General features: G+C 51.0%; 1 protein-coding gene across 1 annotated transcript; it reads left to right on the top strand.

Moving 5' to 3' along the window:
- Window positions 1-5,914: 5,914 nt before the first annotated feature.
- Window positions 5,915-20,183, top strand: LOC308502035 (cytokine receptor common subunit beta-like). The gene is made up of 14 exons (XM_081059249.1): window positions 5,915-6,082; window positions 6,732-6,922; window positions 7,865-7,988; window positions 9,828-10,018; window positions 10,542-10,693; window positions 10,779-10,947; window positions 11,580-11,718; window positions 11,883-12,040; window positions 13,082-13,221; window positions 14,161-14,320; window positions 15,408-15,498; window positions 15,702-15,759; window positions 16,552-16,655; window positions 17,274-20,183. The coding sequence occupies exons 2-14, from the start codon at window positions 6,847-6,849 to the stop codon at window positions 18,046-18,048; spliced, it is 2,337 nt and encodes a 778-aa protein (XP_080915375.1). The 5' UTR covers window positions 5,915-6,082; window positions 6,732-6,846; the 3' UTR covers window positions 18,049-20,183.
- The last annotated feature ends 1,183 nt before the right edge of the window (window positions 20,184-21,366 follow it).

A 21,366-nucleotide genomic window follows, 5' to 3' on the forward strand; every position in this document is an offset into this window, starting at 1 on the left:
CCTCTCCTCCTCCATGCCCTTCTTCCCACCAGGAAAAAGGCACAGAAAAAGGCAGGTACCAATGTCTGAATTCGGAGCAGCAGGACTCAGGGTGCCCATCCTTGTGGTCTACACACTACACTGAGCTCCACATAGCACCAGGTGAGGGTCCCCAATTCGTGTACCCAGTCCTGGGCCTGGCTGGATAGAATCTGAGAGAGAAAGGAGGGGGCGTGGGCTCTAGAGTCTCTGTCCTCAAGGAGTGACTCATTCGTTCATTCATTCGTTCATTCATTCATTCCACACAGTCCTGAGTACCACCTCAGTGCCAGGGCATGTGTAGACAACCAAAGAAAGAGATGTTAACAGGTTGGGGGTGAACATGAAAACTGAGGACCGTGTGGGAATGTGCAGGGCAGAAGAGGAACTAAGAGGAATAAATGTAATTTCAGCTAACCCCGATTGCGGCTTATCACGTGGCAGGCATCATCTCATTGGATTCCTTCCAAACCTTCCTGAGGTTTGTAGATGACCATCTCCAAGTAACAAGTGAGGAGCTTGAGGCTTGGAGAAGCAACGTGCAGGCAGTTTTCATAACCTCACTGTCTGAGTTTGCTCGGGCTGACATAACAAAATACGCTGGACTGTGTGGCTAAAACAGTAGAAATTCATTTTCTCATAGTCCTGGAGTTTGCAAGCCCCAGATGAAGGTGCTGGCCGATTCAGTTCCTGGTGAGATGTCTTCCTGGCTTGTAGACAGCCACCTTTTCCTTGTGTCCTCATGTAGTGGACAGAAGGGTAGGAGGAGGGAGAGAGGAAGGAAGCGGCGGAAGAAACGAGAGAGAGAGAGAGAGAGAGAGAGAGAGAGAGAGAGAGAGAGAGAGAGAGTTTATTGCCTATTCTTATAAAGACACTAATCCTATGGGATGAGGACAACACCTTTATGACCTCATTTAACTTTAATTACCTCCGTAAGGCCCTATCCTCAATACATTGGAGGGTTAGAGTTTCACCATATAAATTTTGGGGGTCATGATTCAGTCTATAGCAACACTCACATGTGACTGTGAGCAGGAGAGGAGGTGGGGGTCCAGCCCAGGTCCACGTGGCTCCCAGCTCTCACCTGCTCTGGTTATTGCAGCCACCTCCCCCTGCACCCCGTGTGGCTTTGGCGTCAGGGAAGGATGCGTGGAGGAACTTTGCACTTGAGCTAACAGAGGATGCGTAGAAGTTTACAGGACACAAAGTGGGATAGAAGTACTTCCGGCAAAAGGAATATTTGCAAAATCATATCTTGGTGTCCACAGTTCTAAGAAGCTGGGTGATCTTGTGGAGTCACTTGTGCAGAAACAGGCCTGGGCATCACTTCCGCTTTCTGCTTCTCCATTTCCTAAAGAAACATAAATAAAAAGCATGAGAAACTTGCTGCCATCTGGAGACTCCAGCAGAAGGTTGGTCTGTGTGCCTGGCATTTGGGGGCAGGCTGATGGGTGAGATGGGCAGCAGGAGAAGGTGGGGAGACTGGGACGGAAGGGACAGAGAGAGTCTGGGGGTGTTGAGTGGGCAGGTGTGTTCTGGGGACTTGGGGAGGTAAGGGCTTGGCCTCTCAGTCAGGTATTGGAATGAGTGTTTGGAGGAGACAGCGCAGGAGTCAGATATTTGTGTTCTGTCCCTTGCTTTGCCACTAAGGTGTTGCTGACGGGAAAATAGTCCCTCTTAACTTTAGGTTTCCGTTTCCCCATCTTTAATTAATTAACGAACGAACGAACTAATTGATTAATTGGATCCACAGGTTCTGTCTCCCCATCTTTAGAACAGAAGCATTGGAGCTGACAATCTCTGAGAGCCCTTCCAGCTCTGACATACAGATTTAGAAGTGTGTGTTTGTGTGTATGGAGGTAGCTGTGTATACTGGGGGGTGTAGAACAGAGAAGAGGGATGCAGAAGGTGGAATTTCGAGACATGCTCTGTTTAGGCTCAGAGCTCAATGTGGCTTCATGAGCTCAATTTAGGAGTAGGGCAAGGTCATCCCTTGCCCAGAGTTTTATCAGGGCACTGACTCTCTTTGACTACCACCCATTCCTTTCTCCCAAATGTAGTATATTGACCTTGTATCCTCTACCTTTGCTAAGTTCACTTGGTTGTCATAGCTTTTTTTTATTTTTTGTAGATTCCTCAAAATTATCTGTGTACATAAGTATCATCTGTGAATAAAGATAGTTTTACTTTTTCCTCCTTAATATGTATCCATTTTACTTATTTTTCTTGATTTATTGCATTGGCTAAGCTCTCCAGCAAAATGTTTAATAGCAGTGGTGAGAATGGACATGCTTGCCTTGCTACTGATCTTAGGAGGAGGAATTGTAGCCTTTTCATAGATGCCCTTTATCAGGTTGATGAAATTATTTTGTAATCTTACTATCATTGTAGATTTGTCTGTTTCTCATTTCAGTTCTGTCAGCTTTTCCTTCATGTATTTAACGTTTTCTAATGAAGAGCATACTTATTTTGGTATTGTTATGTTTTCTTGGTGAATTGACCCCTTTAGCATTAGGGGTCAATTCATATTAAGAAATTTATTTATCTCACAAATATGTATTGAGCATTGCTCTAGGTACTTGAGATGTATCAGTGAAAAGAGAAAATAAAACATTCTTGGCCCTTACAGAACATGGGGAGGAGAGGAAGGTGATGGAAAGAAATGGAGCTAGTGGGGAGGAAGAAACAACAAATGCAAAAAAAAAAAGAAAACTATATTGTATAGTGTGTTAGACAATAATATGTACTATGAGGTGTAAGGGACACCAGAATTTGGGGGAAGGTGGAAGTGGGTCACCTTGCTGGCAGGCTTTTTTGGAATTTTGTCAAACGCTTTTTTGTGTGTATTAAGATCATGTCATTTTTCTCCTTTAATCTGTTAATATAGCAAATTACATTGGCTGCTTTTCAAATGACAAATCAACCTTGCATATCTGGTATAAACCCCATGTCGTAATGGTGTATTATCTTCCTTATATATTGTCAAATTCAACTTGATAATATTCTGTTAAGGATTTTTGTGTCTGTGTTGATAAGTATTGGTCTGTAATTTCATTTTCGTGTAGTATCTTTATCTGGTTTTGCTAAAAGGGTATTAATGACTTTATAAAATCAGTTGGGAAGTACTCCCTCCTCCAAGTTTGTGTAGAATTGGCATTATTTATTAGAACTTAGCAGTGAAGCTATCTGGGCCTGGCATTTTCTTTGTGACAGTGTTTTGAATTATAAATCCAACATTTTAAATAGATATAGGCTTATACAAATTTTATAATTCTTCTTGATTTAGTTTTGGTAATTTGTGTCTTTTAAGAATATTTTCCACTTTATCTAAGTTGACAAAAATAATGGCTTAAAGTTGCTCATCATATTCTCTTATTATTCTTTTAATCTGTAGTGATGCCTCTGTTTCTTTCCCAACAGTGGTAATTTGTGTCTTCTCTCTCTTTCTTTTTTTTCTTTTAGCCTAGCTAGACGTTTATAAACTTTATTGATTGAAAACAGCAAACAGCATCTGAATTGTCTCTAATTATTCTTCTATTTCACTGATTTCTGTTCTTATTTCCACCTTTTACTTATTTGTGTGTGATTTGCTCTTTTTCTCTTGCTTCTTAAGTTGGAAGTTTAGATTATTGATTTTAACTTTCTTCTTCTGTGACATAATTATTTAAAGACATGTTTCCCTCTAAGTGTTGCTTTAACTGCATCTTACACATTTTGATATATTGCCTTTCTTTTTCATTCAGTTATAAATATTTCTGATTTTCCTTGTGATGCTTTCTTTGACCCAAGAGTTATTTAGGAAAGTCTAATTTCTAAATATTTGGGGATTTTCCAGGTATTTATCTCTAATTATTATTGACCTCTGATTTGATTAGAAGACACTATGTATGATTCTAACTCAAGTTTATTAAGTTTAGTTTTTTGATATAGAATATAATATATCTTGGTGAATGGCTTGAGAAAAACATTTATTCTTTTCTCGATGGGTGGAGTATTTAGTAAATGTCAATTAGATCCAGTTTGTTGATAGCATTGTTTTAGTCTTATATATTTTAACTCATTGTTTTATTAATTATTGAGAGAAGAGTTGAAACCTCCACCTATCATTGTAGATTTATCTGTTTCTCATTTCAGTTCTGTCAGCTTTTCCTTCATGTATTTAAAGTTTTCTAATGAAGAGCATACTTATTTTGGTATTGTTGTGTTTTCTTGGTGAATTGACCCCTTTAGCATTAGGAAATATCACTCATATTAAGAAATTTATTTATCTCACAAATATGTATTGAGCATTGCTCTAGGTCCTTGAGATGTATCAGTGAAAAGAGAAGATAAAACAGTCTTGGCCCTTACAGAACATGGGGAGGAGAGGAAGGTGATGGAAAGAAATGGAGCTAGTGGGGAGGAAGAAACAACAAATGCAAAAAAAAAAAAAAGAAAACTATATTGTATAGTGTGTTAGACAATAATGTGTACTATAAGGTGTAAGGGACACCAGAATTTGGGGGAAGGTGGAAGTAGGTCAAGGCATGTTTCATTGAGGAGGTGCTTTTTGAGCAGAGACTTGAAAGAGGCAAGGCAATTAGGCATGTGGCTATCTAAAGGAAGAACATTCCATTCAGGGGGAACAGCCAGTGCAAAGACTCTGAGGAAAGAGCATGCCTGGAGTGTTTGAGGACTACCCAGAAGGCCAGTGGGACTAGAGCACAGTGGCTTAGAAGGGGAGTAGTAGGAAAGGAGATCAAAGAGGCAATAGGGGGCTAGATTTTATAAGCCACTGGAAAGACTTTGCTTTTACTCTAACTGTGACAGGGGAAACATTGGCTAGTTTTTATTGGCATCTGCTTATGGCTTCCATGAATAGAGGATGAGGGGAGGCGAGGATGGAAACAGGGAAATCTCAGGAGGCTTTCTCACAATGCTAGATGAGATATGATGGTGACTTGGGCCACCGTGTTGGCAGTGAGGGTGGTAAGAAGTGGTTGCTGGAGTGGGCAAAATCCTAATACGAGTAGGCATAAAGACAGAATGGATGGAGAGAAAGAGGGGTGCTGAGTGCAAAAAATCTGAAGGAGTTTTACTGCAAAGAAGACAAGAGAAATAAGATGGAAGATGGTAGGAGGAAGGTGGACCAAGAAAAAGTGTTCTTTTAAAGAAGGAAGAAATTACAGCGTGTGGTAGCTCATGGCAGTAATCCAATAGTGAGGCTCAAACTGAAGCTCTAGGAGAGAGAGAGGAGGGAGAATTTGTGGAGCCATGGCATTGAGTCAGGAAGCCTGGATGGATCCTGTGTATTAGCTGGGGAAGGTGGGGTGGGGTGGGGTGGCGGCTTTGGAGGGCAGTATGGAGCGTGCTTTGAGGGCAGCAGGTAAGGGAAGTGTATAGGTACAGGTGCTCATGACGGGAATCTGTGGGGCGGGATCTTTTGTTTGTTCCTGATCAATTTTCCCAGTGAGGGAGAAAGCAGGTGGAGGCTGAGAGTGGGAACAGGTACAGTGGGATTTTAGGTATAAGGGGAATAGAGAAGGTGTGAAATCACCTCCTAGGAGAAGCGGAATGGAGAGAGCCAATGGCCTGGGGAAATGTCATGTGGGGTTTGGCAGCACTTCATAACCAGGAACTTAAAGTGAGACTGGTTGGAGTGGTTGGTTCAGCTGTGCAGGGGCAGCTGCGTGAAGAGTTAGTCAGTCAAGATTGCAGGTTTGCCTAGATGGAGAGAAAGGGGGAGAGAGTTGAGGATAGATGCTGATGGTGTACAAAAAGGACCATTTTCTGTACCTACACCTTGCCCCCTAGCAAACTCCATCTCAACGGGTCCTCCTTCCTCCCCTCTTCCTGAGGTAGGAGATAACTTTTACACCGAATTCTATATTAATCTTTCCCTAGTTTTTCCTTATAGGTCTACCATGTATTGCTAAACAAGACGTTATTAATCTAAGTCTGGAAAACTGACAGGCAACCACAAACCTAACTGATCAGGGAAGGACTGTTCTCCTTCTGTCGGGAAGAAGCTCCCAGGAGAAGCAGAGTCGTCCCTGGGTCAGGGACCAGCTCCAGCGTCCTCCAGGTTTGTAAGAGATTTTGCGGAGCACTTAGTTCTCGTGCGGGGGTCCGAACGCCTCTGTGTGGGTGTGTGTTTATGTGTTTTGTAGGTTTTAGAAATTTTCAGGAAGAAAAGAAGCCAAGACACCTGAACTGCTCTTTTCATAGCATATCAGGGAAGGCAAAAGGCTCAGCCTCCTGCAGAGGAAAGGGAAGAGACAGGACGAAATGGGCAGGAGACACGGAGTCCATGGTGTTGGCTGAGTGTGGCCCAGTGGGTGCGTGTGTGTACACGTGTGTGTGTGCACGCTTGTCCTTAAGACCAGGGAGATGAAAGTCTCCATCTGTTGGAGGTAGTTCCCCAAAACTTATCCACCAGAAACACTTAAAGAACTTTATGCAAAGCACACGGGCATCATCCCCATAGCAGACTTTGGGAACACGCAGAATTCACTCCAAAACCCTGATGACCGCTATAAAGCTGCAGGTCAGGAGACCCCCCAGGCATGGAGAAGGTGCTAACCCAGGGCCCCGGGTGAGGACACAGCAGGGACTGGAGAACAGGGCTCCTGTCTCTCTGGCATCAGAGCCTTCACTCCCTCACCACTGGCTGTACCCATGGGCATGGAGAGAAAGGTGGGTGGCCTGACCCTCTTCCATATCTACCCCTTCAGGCATTGAAGAAGGAGCAGCAGTGGGTGGGAGACCACAAGGGCTGGTGAGATAGGCCTGGCCCCTGGCCTACAGCCAGAACCCTCTGCCGGCCTTGCTCGTCCAGCTGACCCGGACATGGCGCTGACCCCACGGCTGCCCCCCGTAGCCCTGCTGGCCCTGTGCTGGGGGCTCAGTGTGGCAGGGGCCCAAGGTGAGCCCGACTGCTCTCTCCCCTTTCCTCCCCTTCCCTACCCACTCCTTACTGCTGGGCCCCTTGGGCCAGGCCACCCCATCCCCAAAATGTCCCCCAGGAAGCTCCCAGACCCCGGCAGCTCTGGCCTTGCCTCCCTCCCCTCCTTTCCTCATTTCTTCTCTCTCCCTGCTCTTTCCTGGCACCCCATGTCCTCCTCCCACACTCCTGCTCATTCTTCTCAGGCCTCCTATACAGTCCTTGTCCTCTGTGTCCCTTCCTGCCCACATTTCTCAGCGTGGCATCCAAAGCCTTTGCCCTCCAGGCCGGCCCTTCCCGCCTTTTCTCTGCCCCTCCTGCTCCCTCAGACGCTGCTCCTCTGACACTGACCGTGACCAGTTCCCACCTCCCGGGGGCCCTTGGCCTGGGAGTCTCTCCCTGCTTCAGCCCCAGCGACCCCTTCGTGCTTGGAGGCCCAGCAGGGATGCTCCTGAGGCCCATGAGCCCCCTCCCCAAGGGCTCCCAGAGAACGTGACTTCTCTGATCACCATGGGAACCATGGTGATGGTTCCCTTTCCCAACCCTCAGGCCTGGCAGCTGACCAAGGACCAGGGTGGGGCGGTCCTAGAGCAGGGCTCTGCCCATCGACTCTTAGGGGTACATTGGTGCCTCTCCTCCCGGGCTGCGCCTGGGGCACATCCCTGTCCTGGGGTGGCAGGGCCCCTGTTCCAGGAGCAGGCACAGCAGGGACTCAGGAAACATACTGTGAATCAGCTGGAACAGTGTGTGTCTCTCCAGACGGAGGGTCCACAGCCAGCACCCTCACGCCCTCAGGCCCCTAACCCGCCGGCAGCCTCTAAAGGAGTCTGGGAGATTCCTCCCCAGTGCCAGGCACCCAGGGGTGGTGACAAGGGGCACCTGGAGGGGAGAGGTGTGACCCCCTTCCTGCCTCTCCCGGGTCAGGGACTGTCCCGATGCAGACGCTGCGTTGCCATAACGACTACACCAGCCACATCACCTGTAGCTGGGCGGCCACCCAGGATGCCCAGCGGCTCATCAACGTGACCCTCCACCGCAGGCTCAATGAGTGAGTGACCCTCCAGGAGGGAGCCCAGGGGCCGGAGGGCAGGGAGGGCATTGCTGTGTGGGGCTGTGCTGGGTGGGGGCTGCATGGAGGACGGAGGAGGGGGACCCTGCCAAGGGGCTCCTGCTCCGTCAGGTGACCTGCCAGGCCCGGTGCTACTCTGTTTCCCTGAAAATGAGACTTAGCCAGAAAATCAGCTCTAATGCGTCTTTTGGAGCAAAAATTAATATAAGACCAGTATTATGTTGTTCTGTTACATTACGTTACGTTACCCTTATAGTAATATAAGACCGGGTCTTATAGTAATTCTTGCTCCAAAAGACGCGTTAGAACTGATCGTCCTCCTAGGTCTTATTTTCGGGGAAACACAGTAGCATGTGATGCCGGGGCTTCCGGGAAGAGCATGTGCGTTAATGTGATTGATGATGGTGATAATCGCCCCTTATTTGGTCACAACTTCACAAAATCGCCCCACACAAGTCCATCTTAGGTCAACCTCACTGAGAGGTGGGCAGGGAGGGGATAAGATGCCCAGTTCACAGATGAGGAAACCGTGACCTTGGAGCTGAGGTCCTTCTCCGGCCACACAGTGGCTAGCGTCCTGTGTGTGGCCTGCAGGCCTGGGCTCCAGCCCTCCCCGAGGCCCTGCCACCTCCAGAGAGAGGGGTTGTCTTTGCTCCTTACATGGTCTCTGGGACATATGCCATTTGTGCAGGTGCCTCACACCATGCTGGCGTCTTGTGAGAATGTAACTCACAGTAACAGAAATAATTACACAGCTGGTGTCACCAGGTTTGGGGAGCCCTCTCAGGGCTGCCCTAGGGAGGAGCCAGCTCTCACTCCCACAGCACGGCCATTCAGCGCTGTCCTGCTCTCTGGGAGCCTTTGTCTTCCCTTCTCCACCCTCCTCACCACCACCTCACCTCCTACCCTTGGCTGTGACCTGCTTTCTCCTGCGCTGGGACACCAGACCCCCCGGAAGAGAAGCCCCAGCCCCCTGCCCGCTCTCCCCGCAGGCTCACAAGTCTGCAGCTTCCCTGGATCTGCCTGCAGGGATTTCCTGTCCATCCAGTCTGAGGCCGCAGCCGGGGTCCCATCTGGTCTTGCAGCTCAAGGACATTGCTGCCACCATGGTCCCCACTCACCCTTGTGCCATTGATGGGCCCTCTGGCAGGATCATTCCCAGTCACTGAACCACTGGGCCCAACCACTCTTACAGAGGTCAAGCAGGGCTGCAGCTCCGGGTGCCTCCTGCCTCCCCCCCTCCCCCCGTCTCCTTCTCCTGGGGCCCATCCTCTGCCTCCCTTTGTGGTGACACTACTCTACCTTTTCCCATCTAACCTCTTAAACCCACTCTGATAAGAATTTCACCCCTACCAGACAAGTTCACCTGTGACCTCATGTTGCTAAACCTAAAGTTCGATCTTCAACCTTCTTTACCTGACTTGTTGGCCTCACCTGGCACCGGTGACCCACCGTTCCCACTTGACCTCCAGGACAGTCACTCCCACATGTGCCTCTCTGCTCTCACACTCTGCCTCGGGGCAAATGTCACATGCTCACATTGCCTTCCCCGGACACCCATGTCTAGTTGTACTCCACCGCCCCTTTCCCTGTGTACTTTTCTACATAAAGTTGCCTCCATTTGACTCATGACCTATTTTATTCAGTTGTTTCATGTGTATCTCCCTCCGTCAGGATGTCGACTCTGCGTTGTGCGTGTTTTGTTCACAGCCAGGCCCACTGGCCCCAGACAAAGCCTCACACAAGGGAACAACCCACTAATGCTATGAATGTGTCATTCTTTATCACTCTGGACTAACCCATGTCCTCTCCTGGCAGGGACACCCGGAAGCCAGTGTCCTGTGACCTCAGTGACAATATGCTCTGGTCAGAATGCACTCCTCTCCCCTGTGTGCCCAGAAAATGTGTCATTCCCCAAACGATTTTTACAAATATGGACAGAGACTACTTCTCATTCCGACCAGACAGGCCTCTGGACACCCAACTCACCGTTATTCTGACCCAGCACGGTGAGGCCTGGGGTCCGTGGCCAAGGGTGGTCCCCATGTGGACAGTGGGCCCCGGGGAGGCCAGAGACTGTAGGGAGAGGACATTTTTATGCTGAGCACTGAGAGTTGCCAGATTCTGGGCAGGTGGAAAGCAGGAGGAGGAGGGTGGAGAGCACAGAGGGAATAACATTAGCCACAGGGCCCTCTGCTGGGCAAGAGGCCACGCAGGCTGCCTCCTGGCCAGTGGGCACATGGGGACACGGAGGCTGCATTTAGAGTTTAATTGCCAGCACCTTGTATCCAGCTTAGGCTATAAGGGCACGGCTACCTGCACAGCCTTATTCCTGGTCACACTGAATCCCCACGATTTGGCAGATGAAGGGCCTAAGGCCTCTAGAGGAGTGGGGTCATATCCAAGGTCACTCAGCTCCTCAGGGCAGCTGGGCCTGGAACCCAAGAACGTCCACACAGAGGCCCTGCAGGCTCTTAACCAGGCCCACGGCTGTCCAGCCCCTCATGGGCTCTTGACTTCCTCTCCCTGCAGTGCAGCCCCCCGCACCCCAGGACCTCCATGTCAGTGCTGCTGGGGACCAATTCCTGCTGAACTGGAGTGTGGCCCTCAGTGCCTCCCAGAGCCAGTGGCTGTCAAACCTGCAGTTTGAGGTGGTCTACAAGCGGCTTCAGGACTCCTGGGAGGTAGGGACCTCAGCCCACTTGGCCCAGAGCGCACAGGGACCTGGCCCAGCAGGCGCCTGCTCCAGTGGTCACTCTCTCCCAACAGGACGCCCCCACCCTCTACTCCACGTCTCCAAAGGCCACCCTGGGGCGAAAGCAACTCATGCCCAGCAGTACCTACGTGGCCCGAGTGCGCACCCGGCTGGGCCCGGGCTCGGGGCTCTCGGGACGGCCCAGCCAGTGGAGCCCAGAGGTTCTCTGGGACTCCCCACAAGGTAATGAATCCATAGGGCTGACGGCCCTCTGTGGGGAGGACAGCTAATTACACCCTGGGCAGAAGGGGTTCAGGGGCCCACACTGCGGATTCCTACAACCATCTGTGCCACGTGTTTACAGTCGCCTCCCTGAGCCCACCCTACCCTCACCCCTCCCCACCCCTCCCCTCCCAAACCTACTCTCACCCCATTCCCACCCTTCCCCACCCCCCCACACCCACCCCTCCCCACGGTGACTCTGCAGAGGCAGAAGCAGCATCTTGCTCAGCCTGGGCCCCAGGGCCTGCAAACTTTCTGGCCAGAAATAATTACAACGACCATCACAATGGTGGGACGAGCAGCTGTGTTTTCATGAGAGCTGTATTACCTGCAGACAAACCACCATTCTTGTGTTAAGTCCCCCAACACTGAAACTAGATGCTGATTCATTTTACGTGGGGGTATGACAGTCCACAGATTCCACTCTCTGACCTGTGGTCACAGAGCAGGCAGGGTCAGGCTGAAGTTTAACCCCTGGTCTTTGGGGTCCCAAAGCCCTTCATTTCTTGGTGATGAGTCTCATGCTGGGCAGCCACTGAGAGCTAGGGAACGAATGAAGGAGGGAATGAGTGAAGGACTGTCTCCATTTCCAGGGGATGAGGCCCTGCCCCAGAATCTCCAATGCTTATTCGACGGGGGCACCGTGCTCAGCTGCTCCTGGGAAGTGAGGTCTGAGGTGACCAGCTCGATCTCCTTCACCCTCTTCTACAAGTCCAGCCCCAACTCTGAAGGGTGAGTGTCCCCTCTTCTGTGCCTCCCCTCCCCTAGGCACTGCCCTCTCCAGGCCACCAGTGCCTTGGGGACCCCACCCCCACAGTAGCTACAGCTCATCCACAGGTCTCATCCCTCCTGTCGTCCCTGCCTCCCCCTGCCCTCACCTCTGCCGTGACCCTCAGGGAGCGAGAATGTTCCCCAGTGCTGATGGAGAAGGCGAGCGGCCCTTACGTCTGGCACCGATGCCAGATTCCCGTGCACGACCCCTGGAACCACAGCCTGTACGTCATCACGGTTAGGCCAAAGGAGGAGGAGAAATTTATAAAGAGCTCAGACAACAGTGAGTTTGTCCCCAGCCCTCTAAGGGGGATAGGTCCCAGGATGGCAGTGTTTCATTGTGTAACCCCTATAACTCAGGGTTCCCCATGGCTCGTGCTCACATTTGTCATGTTCAACAAAATGCAGTCCAGTGAACAAACGTAATTAGAATCTCTTCTTGACGTTCTCAAGAAGCAACACTGGAACAATGACCTTGGCAAATAAAATGAAGGAACGTGGAATTGATATCCCCAGGATTACGTCCTCAACACCGTTTCCTCCATTCTTCTGGCTGCCCTTTCCTGTCCAGCTCTGCAACTTCTTTGCTAAAGCTCCTGCTGCTGGCCAGGCCCTCCCGGAACTCCCACCAAATTCTCCTTCTATTCCCTGACTGGGTTTTTCTCATTCCAGTTTCTAAAGTCCTTTTCAGCCTTTAACAATTGACCCATGATTTCCTTCACCAGCTGGGGACGAGGGTGTGTGAAAACAAGATGCGGTTCCTTGCAGGGTAATAACCCTGGTTCCTGTTATGTAGCAAGGGCCCCGTGCAAAGGATCCCCCACTTGGTCCGGATGACCAATTTCTCCCACCCAGTCTTTGGTGTGTGTCACAGGCAGCCAGCTCGGTGTCCTCAGCAAGGGACTTCTTGGTTCTGGCTCAGGTTCTCCGTCTGTAAAACGTGACAAGCTGATAGCACCTACCGCTGAGGGTTGTTAGAATTCAGCGAACTAACCCATGCAGGCTCACGTGGCCAGCAGAGCCTAGAAGAGTCACTAGTCCAGAACTGAGTTCATTATGGTGATTTTGTCTTCACCTGAATACTAGCAGTAACCCATCCTGTGGTCGCCTCACTACGAAACAGGTGTAACTCAGTGTCAACCAAGAACAGGGCTGCTCAGGTCACAATGGATGACAGAGTGAAGTGGGGTTAAGGCCCCGAGATGGGCGGGACCTGGGGCCCACTGCCAGGGGAGACAGCACCTGTGACCAGCATGGAACACAAGGAATGTTCCACGGGACGGATGTTAGGAACAATGTTCCCTGAAGATTTTGCTTCCTGCAGTCCAGCTGGCCCCCCCGACACTGAACGTGACCAAGGGCAGAGACGGCTACAGCCTGAGCTGGGAGGTGCAGGCAATGCTGTTCCCGCACATAAAGCACACCTTCGAGGTCCAGTACAAGAAGGACGCAGCCTCGTGGGAGGTGAGGGGTGTGGCCTGGCGGGGCTTGGACGTGAGGGCTGTGAGGCTAGGTACCGGGGGGCACAGCCGGCCAGCTGTCTGGCTTCACAGGGGACGAGTCAGGGTCGCCACTGGGACTTGGTGATCACGACCTGTGGGGTCAGCAGGTCACTGTCCCTTCCCTTGGTGAAGGAATCGAGGCTCAGCGGGTGAATGTGACTCGGCCGAAATGAACACATGTAACTCAGAATTGCAAAGGGATCATAGATGGACGTCAGGGCAGGGAGGGCCGAGAGACGCGGGCTGAAGGGTTTTCAAAAGTCATAAAGGGGACATTACTTTGGAGGAATCTAATCCGGAATAAAACTGTGCAGCCGCTAAGAGCAGAGCGGCTCCTGGTGAAACAGGCAGGGCTCCAGCGAGGGGCTCAGTCTCTGGATCCCACCCCTGGTCGCCCTCCGATCTGTGTGGAGGACCTCAGGCTCCACAGAAATCAGACCGGAAACGGTGGAACCAGCCCCTGACCCTCAGGCTGGAAATGGGGAAACTGAGGCCAGGAGAGGAAGGGTCAGTGGTGAAGCTGGGATTGGGCCTCCTGCCTCCCGAACCCTTGTCTCAGAGTCTAGAGTCAGTCACCCTGTACCGCAATCCTGGGAAGGTCAGAATTGGGGTCCAGGCGGCACCAAGGAGCTGGAAGGTGGAGGGGATCAAGGTGCGGGTGGGACATAGTGACCCTGCCATGGCTTCTGGGGCTCAGTGTTGTCACAGGGGTGCTTGCAAGAGGTGTGATACCCAGTCCCATCCGGAGTGCTCCCTGTTGTACGTCTATGGAGGGTCCTCCATGGTGGGCCTGCTCCTGTCTCAGACCTGGCTTTGAGGGGGAGGGGCTGTAGCTGTGCTGACGTGCGCCCTGAAAGGTGCCTCAGCCTCAGCATGCCTGCTGATACCCCTGCACCCACAGGAGAGCAAGACAGAGTCCCTCGAGAACACACATATCATGTCGTTGCCACCTCTGGAGCCCTCTACCACGTACCAGGCGAGAGTGAGGGTCAGGACCCACGATGGCTACAACGGGATCTGGAGCGAGTGGAGTGAAGAGCGCTCCTGGGACACTGAGTGGGGTATGTCTCCCCGACCTCACCCCAACCCTCTTGCTATAGCCCAGCTGGGAAGGGACAGGGGTGATGCGGGCACAGAGATGTGGCCCCACCCAGCACAGCATCCTTCCCTCCCACGTGTCACTAGTGACCCCGGGTGTGCAACACAGACCTCAGGTGAGGTCTTGAGAGAGCAGAGAAGAGCAGGTCTCATCCGCCGTCCTTCCTCAGACTGGACCATAGCCCTCTATTAATATGACCATGGTTTCATAGCCTTTGTGGCATCCACCACTGCCCAGGGACCATCAGCCCAAATTTCCAGTTACCATGGCAGCAAACATCAGGAGCTACAGACAGAGGTCTGAGAAGGGAAGGTTTTGGTTTGATTCTTAATCTTCCTCATTTCTCTGCACTTGCTCCTTTTATTTGTCCCTCACTTTTCAGCACAGTGGCCACCAGGAGACAGTACAAGACTGGGCTGGGAGGTAGTTGCAGAGAGAGAATGGAGGAGGTATTGGCAGCAGGTGCCCCAGTCCAGGCAGCCTTACCGGGGAGGAGCCCCGGGGAGATGGGCATGATGAAGCAGAAGGAGGAGCTGGCCTGCTGAGCCAAGGGAAGAACACCAGGGCCTCCTGGAGGGGCCCAGCCTCTGAGGGGATCCAGGCTGTGCAGCAGGAAGGGTGGGGGCCCTGAGAGGCCTTGGCACCAGCTGCTTCCTCCGCCACATGGTTTGGCCCATCTCTGCCTCCCAATCCTCTCTGTTGCGCCAGGCCAAGCCTATATGCTGCCTCCTTCAGGAAGTCCCCCTAGTTTCCATGGACTGCAGTCACTGTCTCCCCCAGGCACCTCCTGCTCCTGGAAAGGATCTACCCCACTGTTTCCTCTCCACACTCAAACATTCTGGGTGGGGTACAGACCATGCCCTCTTCTTTAGGCCCATGTCGGCCCCTCTGTACCCTCCGAGGCAATGAGCTTCTGTAGTACTACCCGTGCTAAGAGCAGGCTGGGCTAGGGGGACACCTACCAGGCCACACCCGCCCCCACCTGCTGAGCTCCAGCCTGTCCCTTCCCAGATGCTAACGCTCCTGTTTACTTCCTGGCTGCCTTGAAGTACTGTCCATGTGGGTTCTGGCGCTCATCCTGGTGGTCACCACCCTAGGCTTACTCCTGGCCCTCCCCTTCTGTGGCATGTACGGGTACAGGTAAGGGGACTTCATGATGGGTGGGAGTACCCCATCATGACCCCAGGGGACTTCTGGTCCCACAGCTCCTCCCTCTGCCATCCAGTCCTTGGGGGTTCTTGGAAATCCTGCTCTCTCTTGGGCCTCAGTTTCCCCCGTGTACAGGAGCCTGGGCAGCTGTCCTGAGATCTCTGGCAGCTCTCAGCTCCCTGCTCTCTTTCCAGGCTGAACCAGAAGTGGGAGGAGAAAATCCCCAACCCCAGTAAGAGCCAACTGTTCCAGGTAGGATCTGGCTGTGAGGGTGGCTGGGTGGTCAAGACTCCTGTGCCCCTGCACCCATGTCCCCATGCCCGGTCCTCTTCCCCTTCCTGGGGGCTTTGAGTTGCAGCAACAGTGGCCAGGATGGGCTGGGAAGCTCTAAGAGTTGGGCCAGCACCTGCAAGTTCAGCTCTGCAGACCCCGGGGCCCCACAGATGCAAAGTGGCCCTGGCTGTCAGGGCCCACGTGCAGCAGGGGAGAGACTTGAGGAGGGTGGGGTGGTGGGGGGCACATTGGTTCCCTGAGGACAGGACAGCAGAGCTGAGCTCTGAGGGATCAGGGTGGTGCCAGGTAGGAAAGGTCACTGAGGGCAGAAGGCATGTAGGGGTGGGGCGGAGACATGACCCTTCATGAAGGGAACGGAGCAGGTGGGCAATGAGGCTGGGGGCGCGGCACGGGCGCTGAGATGGCCACAGAGCGAAGGGAGCCCCTTGGTCAGGCAGGACCAGCTCCGCCTGTGGAGGGTCCCAAGGCCAGTGTGGGACGAGTAGGGGCCGAGCATGAAGGCAGCAACAACCCAGATGACAGACTCAGCGGGATAGTCTCCCTGTCCTCAGACGCTGGACTGGAGGATCCCAGGGAAGACCTGGCCCTCTCTGGCGACCCCTTCCTGGTGTCACGAGGCGGCCTGTCCTAGCAGGCTGAGATTCCTCCCATGTCTGGGGGCTCACTGATCCCGTCAGCCCCAGAGCTCTCACCCCACCATCACCGTCTCCAGGCCCCACACTCACGGGCACAAATGCCCTTCTCTTCTAGAACGGGAGTGCGGGGCTCTGGCTCCCAGACAGCATGGCGGCCCTCACCAGTAGGAGCCCCTCACACAAGGGACCCTGGGGCAGCGGCTTTCCTGGGCTGGAGGGGTGAGTGTCTGGGCCTGGCTCCTGGGAGGTGGGAAGGTGGCTCGGTGGAGGTGGCCTCTGGCCTGTGACTCAGTATGAAGGGATCCATGAGGTGGCTTGCCCTAAAGCAAGGGGCTCCCTTTTGGACTTGTGAAGACCTTCCTGATTCCCAGGTGAGCAAGGGCCATAGCTCAGATTTGAGCCGAGGCAGGAGACTGGAGCTGATGACCTCTCGGGCCCTGTGCCTCTCAGGGTGGCTGCGGGGCTGCACACTCTCATGGTTAGCTCCTGTGCCACCGGCTCACCACGAGCCCTCAGAAGAGGGGACTGTATCCTGGGGGACTCGCGGAACGAGGGAATGACTGAGCATGCTCACGCTGGGCACATGTGAAGGAACAGAGGCGAGCGGGCATACTGGGCCGAGGAAGACCTTGAATAAGGCCGTAGGGGCTGGAAGGCAGCCCCACAGGGAGACAGAAGGAAAGTGCGGTTGTCTGCTCTGGGCCTGCACACCACCGTGCCCTCTCTGTGCTCTCTCTGAGCTGCTGGGCCCAGGCGCCTGCTCCACAGGCCCTGGTGCATGAGCTGAGTTATCTGCCCAGGGTGGTCCCAACATCTCTGTGCCTATTCTCCCCACAGGGTGTCCCATGTAGAATACGGGTTCTGCGAGGTGTCCCCTCTCACCACAGAGGATCCGAAATGTGCCCGTGACTCAGCATCGGAGCCTGACCCAGCACTGGCTGCCTCGGACCTCCCCACGGAGCTGCCCCCCAGCCTCCAGCCCTGCCTGTCAGCTCCGTCAAGCAGGCCTGAGAGCCAGGTTTCTGGCTTCGACTTCAATGGCCCCTACCTGGGGCCATCCCACAGCCTCTCCCTGCCTGACCTCGTGGGCCAGGAGGCTCCCACACAGATAGGCATGAGTCCGAAGCCCCTGCCTCCAGGGTCCCTAGAGTACATGTTCCTGCCTGCAGTGGGGCAGCTGCAGCTGGTCCCACTGGCCCAGGTGATGAAACAAGGCCAGGCCGCAGGTATGGAGAGGAAGCTCTGCCCAGAGTCTAAGGGCAGCCCTTCCCTGGAGTCAGGAGCAGACCCTGCCCCTCCTGCTCCTGGGCTGATGGTGGGTGGTGAGGACCAGGACAGCCCCATAGCTCTGCCCACGGCCTCTGGGGGCCCTGAGGACAGCATCGTGGCATCTGGGTATGTCACCACTGCAGACCTGGCACTCATTCTGCCCTGCTTTGTGGGTTTCCCCTCTGAGGCTCCCTCAGTCCAGAATCACCGCCTCCCTCCTGGAGTCCCAGGTGCCCACCCTGAAGTCCCAGCCCCCGTGAAATCAGTGTTTGAGGGACGTGAGTATCTCCCTCAAAGCACAGGCAAGTCCCCCAACTCCCCTCTGTGCAGCCTTTCTGCCTGAACCCAGTCGAGCCCCAAGGAGAGATGACCCCATCCTCCCGCTACCCTGAGGGACTCCTGGTCCTTAGTAGGTGGGTGATCATTGTCTCCTCTCCAGTTTTGGAACGTGCCAGCTCCCTCTCCAGGACATGCTCTCACTCCTGGAAGGTGGTGGTCAGACTACAATACCCTGGCCAAGTGCCCTTGCCAGTCCAATGTGAAGGAGCAAGGACCCCTCTGTTTTTAAGCAAGGAAGCCACTGTAGGATCAGCACCGCCCAGGAATGACAAGTGGCCTCGACAGGTGTGGCCATTCCCCCTGGCTCAGCTGAGTCTCTGGAATCTGCGTTCTCGCTTTGACCTATCCCCTGGCTCCTCCCCCGGATCTTTCTGTACATCCAGAGGAGGCCACTGTGTGGAAAGGGGGTGATTCTCAAACCTCATCATGCTCCAGAGTCAACTGCAGAGCTTGTTACAAGATCGTTTTTCGTTCAGTAGATCTGGGGTGAGACCTGTGAGTTTGTACTCGAGTTCCCAGGTGGTGCTGAGGCTGTTGGCCTGGGGACCTCACTTTAAAGACCCCTGGGGTAGAAGAAAGTGTGGACATGGATACCCTCACTCATTCTGTGTCTTTGTGTGTTCAATTATTTGGATGTGATCGTCGTTCATGTCCCATATCTGCGTTGTCTAATTATTGCATACTGGGAAGGGATGGCTCGTAATTAAGATGCATTATGAGTCATTATTCAAGATTTTTCCCTTCTTTGTCATCTTTTCATTACTGAAGTTTAGTTTCATTGTATTGTGGCAGAAAAGGTAGCCTGTAAAATTCCGGCTTTCTGGAATTTCTTTAAAGTTTTCCTGTGGCTAAGTAGATCAATATTTACATATGTGTTCCCTAAGAATAAGAGAAGAAAGCATAATCTCTACTTATATGTTTTACATATATTATATTATATGTTATACACTTGCAAATATACATATTCACCTATATAACTCACTTGTTAATTACTGTTTTCATATAAGTTCTTTCCAGCGGCAGTAGAGTGAAGAGGGTAATACCTCCAATTCTATAGCTAGAGTGTGTGGGTTCCCTATATTTAGGGAAATTCCCAACCCCTCTGTGTCTCTGTTTTCTCATCTGCAAAATGGGATGATAATCGTGCCTATCTTGTAAAGTGGCCAGGAGGACTAGGAGAGTAAAGTGCCTGGCATAAATTTATATGCTATTTAAGTGTCAGCTCATATAATTCCTCTCATTCATTCACACATTTATTGAATATCTGCTGTGTGCCTTCTACTTGGCCTAGCCCCTTACATCCTTATAAATTTATTTTATTTATATGATTTTCCAAGTATGAGTATGAAACAAATGCATTAAATTTTCCAACTGGGGTTTCAGTTTTATCAAATCTCTCATATTTATAAGGATTTGCCTGATGGATTGTCCTATGCTGTTCAATTTTAAAAGGTTTGTGATCATTATGTCTTTAAGGATTGTTATTTTGTTGTGGTTGTAAATATCCTTCTCTGTCCTATTTAATACACTTGGCCCTAAATGTTGTTTAATCTGATATTAATAGTGCTCCCTGCACTGTGGTGTTGTTATCATTATTAGCATTTGCCTAATATGTCTTTTCCATCCCATTATTTTCAATTTTCAAGTCCTTTGTTTGGGGTGTTGTGGGGACAGAGTCCCAGAGAGCAGTTTCCAGGCTCTCGGCCTCACATGGAAAGGTGCTGGCTCGGTTATTAGATGGCCATCGGCTGTGGCTGGGTGGCCATCAGCTGTTACTGGTTAGCCATTAGTCACTAATGTAACTGCTGTGGCTACACTAGGGAGTTAGTTGGTTGGTTGGCAGAGAAGTGGACGGAGGATTGCGCATCGCGTGGCTCCTGCTTCCTGTGTCTCCAACCCAGCTGCCAGAGAGACTATAGTAGTGTGCACCCCCATCCATGGCTCCATGAGTGTTCCTTTTTGGCCTCGTGATATCCTGTGTTCTTATGCGAGGAGCGAGACCAGAGACCCCACGTGACAGGCATGTGTCTTGAAAACAGACTAGAGTTGCATTAAAAACGATGTGATCAGATCTGAGAATCCTTGTCTTAGTGGCTCTGTTTGCTTTTATTGTGATAATAAATAGATATTTGCTTTGGTTTCTTCTTTTTCATTGTCATTGCTTCTGATATATTAACATACTTTTTAAAATATTAGCTTTATTTTACAGAAGTAACACAGAAACATAAAAAAGTCAGTTTGAAAGTATGGAGACTAAAAATGTCCCAATTCTTCCCCTCACTAGACGGAAAAACCCCTCTTGTGGGTTGTGGCGTGTTTTTGAAAGGTTTTCCTCTTGCATTTATAAACTGGAGCTTAGATTGATTACTTCCTTCCAGCCCTCTACAACATGTGATCTATTCAAAAGACTGTTCCAGGCCTTACTTTTTAAAATTAATGTATCTTGGAGCTCTTTCCAATAATATTCTTTCTTTTCATTGGCTACATGATATTCCACAAGCTTCATACACATCTCTTCCTATCCGAGGCAGTAGTTAAGGGACTATACTATTGCTCTTCCTACGGTTTCTCTTTCTGGAAGGCAGACAATACTGATATAAACATCTATGAACCTATATTTTTGGGTGTGTATCCCAAATATTTTTACAAACAAAATTGCAAGGTCAAAAGTTATGCATTTTTCATTCTGCTTGATATTATCTAATAAACTACTCGCTAAAATCGTATAGGAGCACCTGGTCAAGAGAATGAAAAGGCAAGCCACAGCATGGGAGAAAATATTTGAAAAAGACACATCTGATTAAAAAAAATTATTATTCAAAATTTTCAAAGAACTCTTTTTTTAAAAATTAAAGTTTATTGGGGTGACAATTGTTAGTAAGTTACATAGATTTCAGGTGTAGAATTCTGTATTACATCATCTATAAATCCCATTGTGTCTTCACCACCCAGAGTCAGTTCTCCTTCCATCACCATATATTTGATCCCCCTTATCCTCATCTCCCTCCCCCCACCCCCTCTTACCCTCTGGTAACCCCTAAACTATGGTCTGTGTCTATGAGTTTTTCTTTCTCATTTGCTTGTCTTGTTCTTTTGTTGTTTTTGGTTTATATACCACATATCAGTGAAATCATATGGTTCTCTGCTTTTTCAGTTCAGAGAACTCTTAAAACTCCGCAATAGAAAAATGAATAACCCTATTGAAAAAATGGACAGAAGACCTAAACAGACACCTCACTCAAAAAGATATACAGGTCGCAAATAAGCATATGAAAAACTGCTCCACGTTATACGTCACTAGGGAATTACAAGTGAAAACAAC

Source organism: Rhinolophus hipposideros (genome assembly GCF_964194185.1).
Source record: "Rhinolophus hipposideros genome assembly, chromosome: 9".
Classification (NCBI taxonomy): Eukaryota; Metazoa; Chordata; class Mammalia; order Chiroptera; family Rhinolophidae; genus Rhinolophus; species Rhinolophus hipposideros.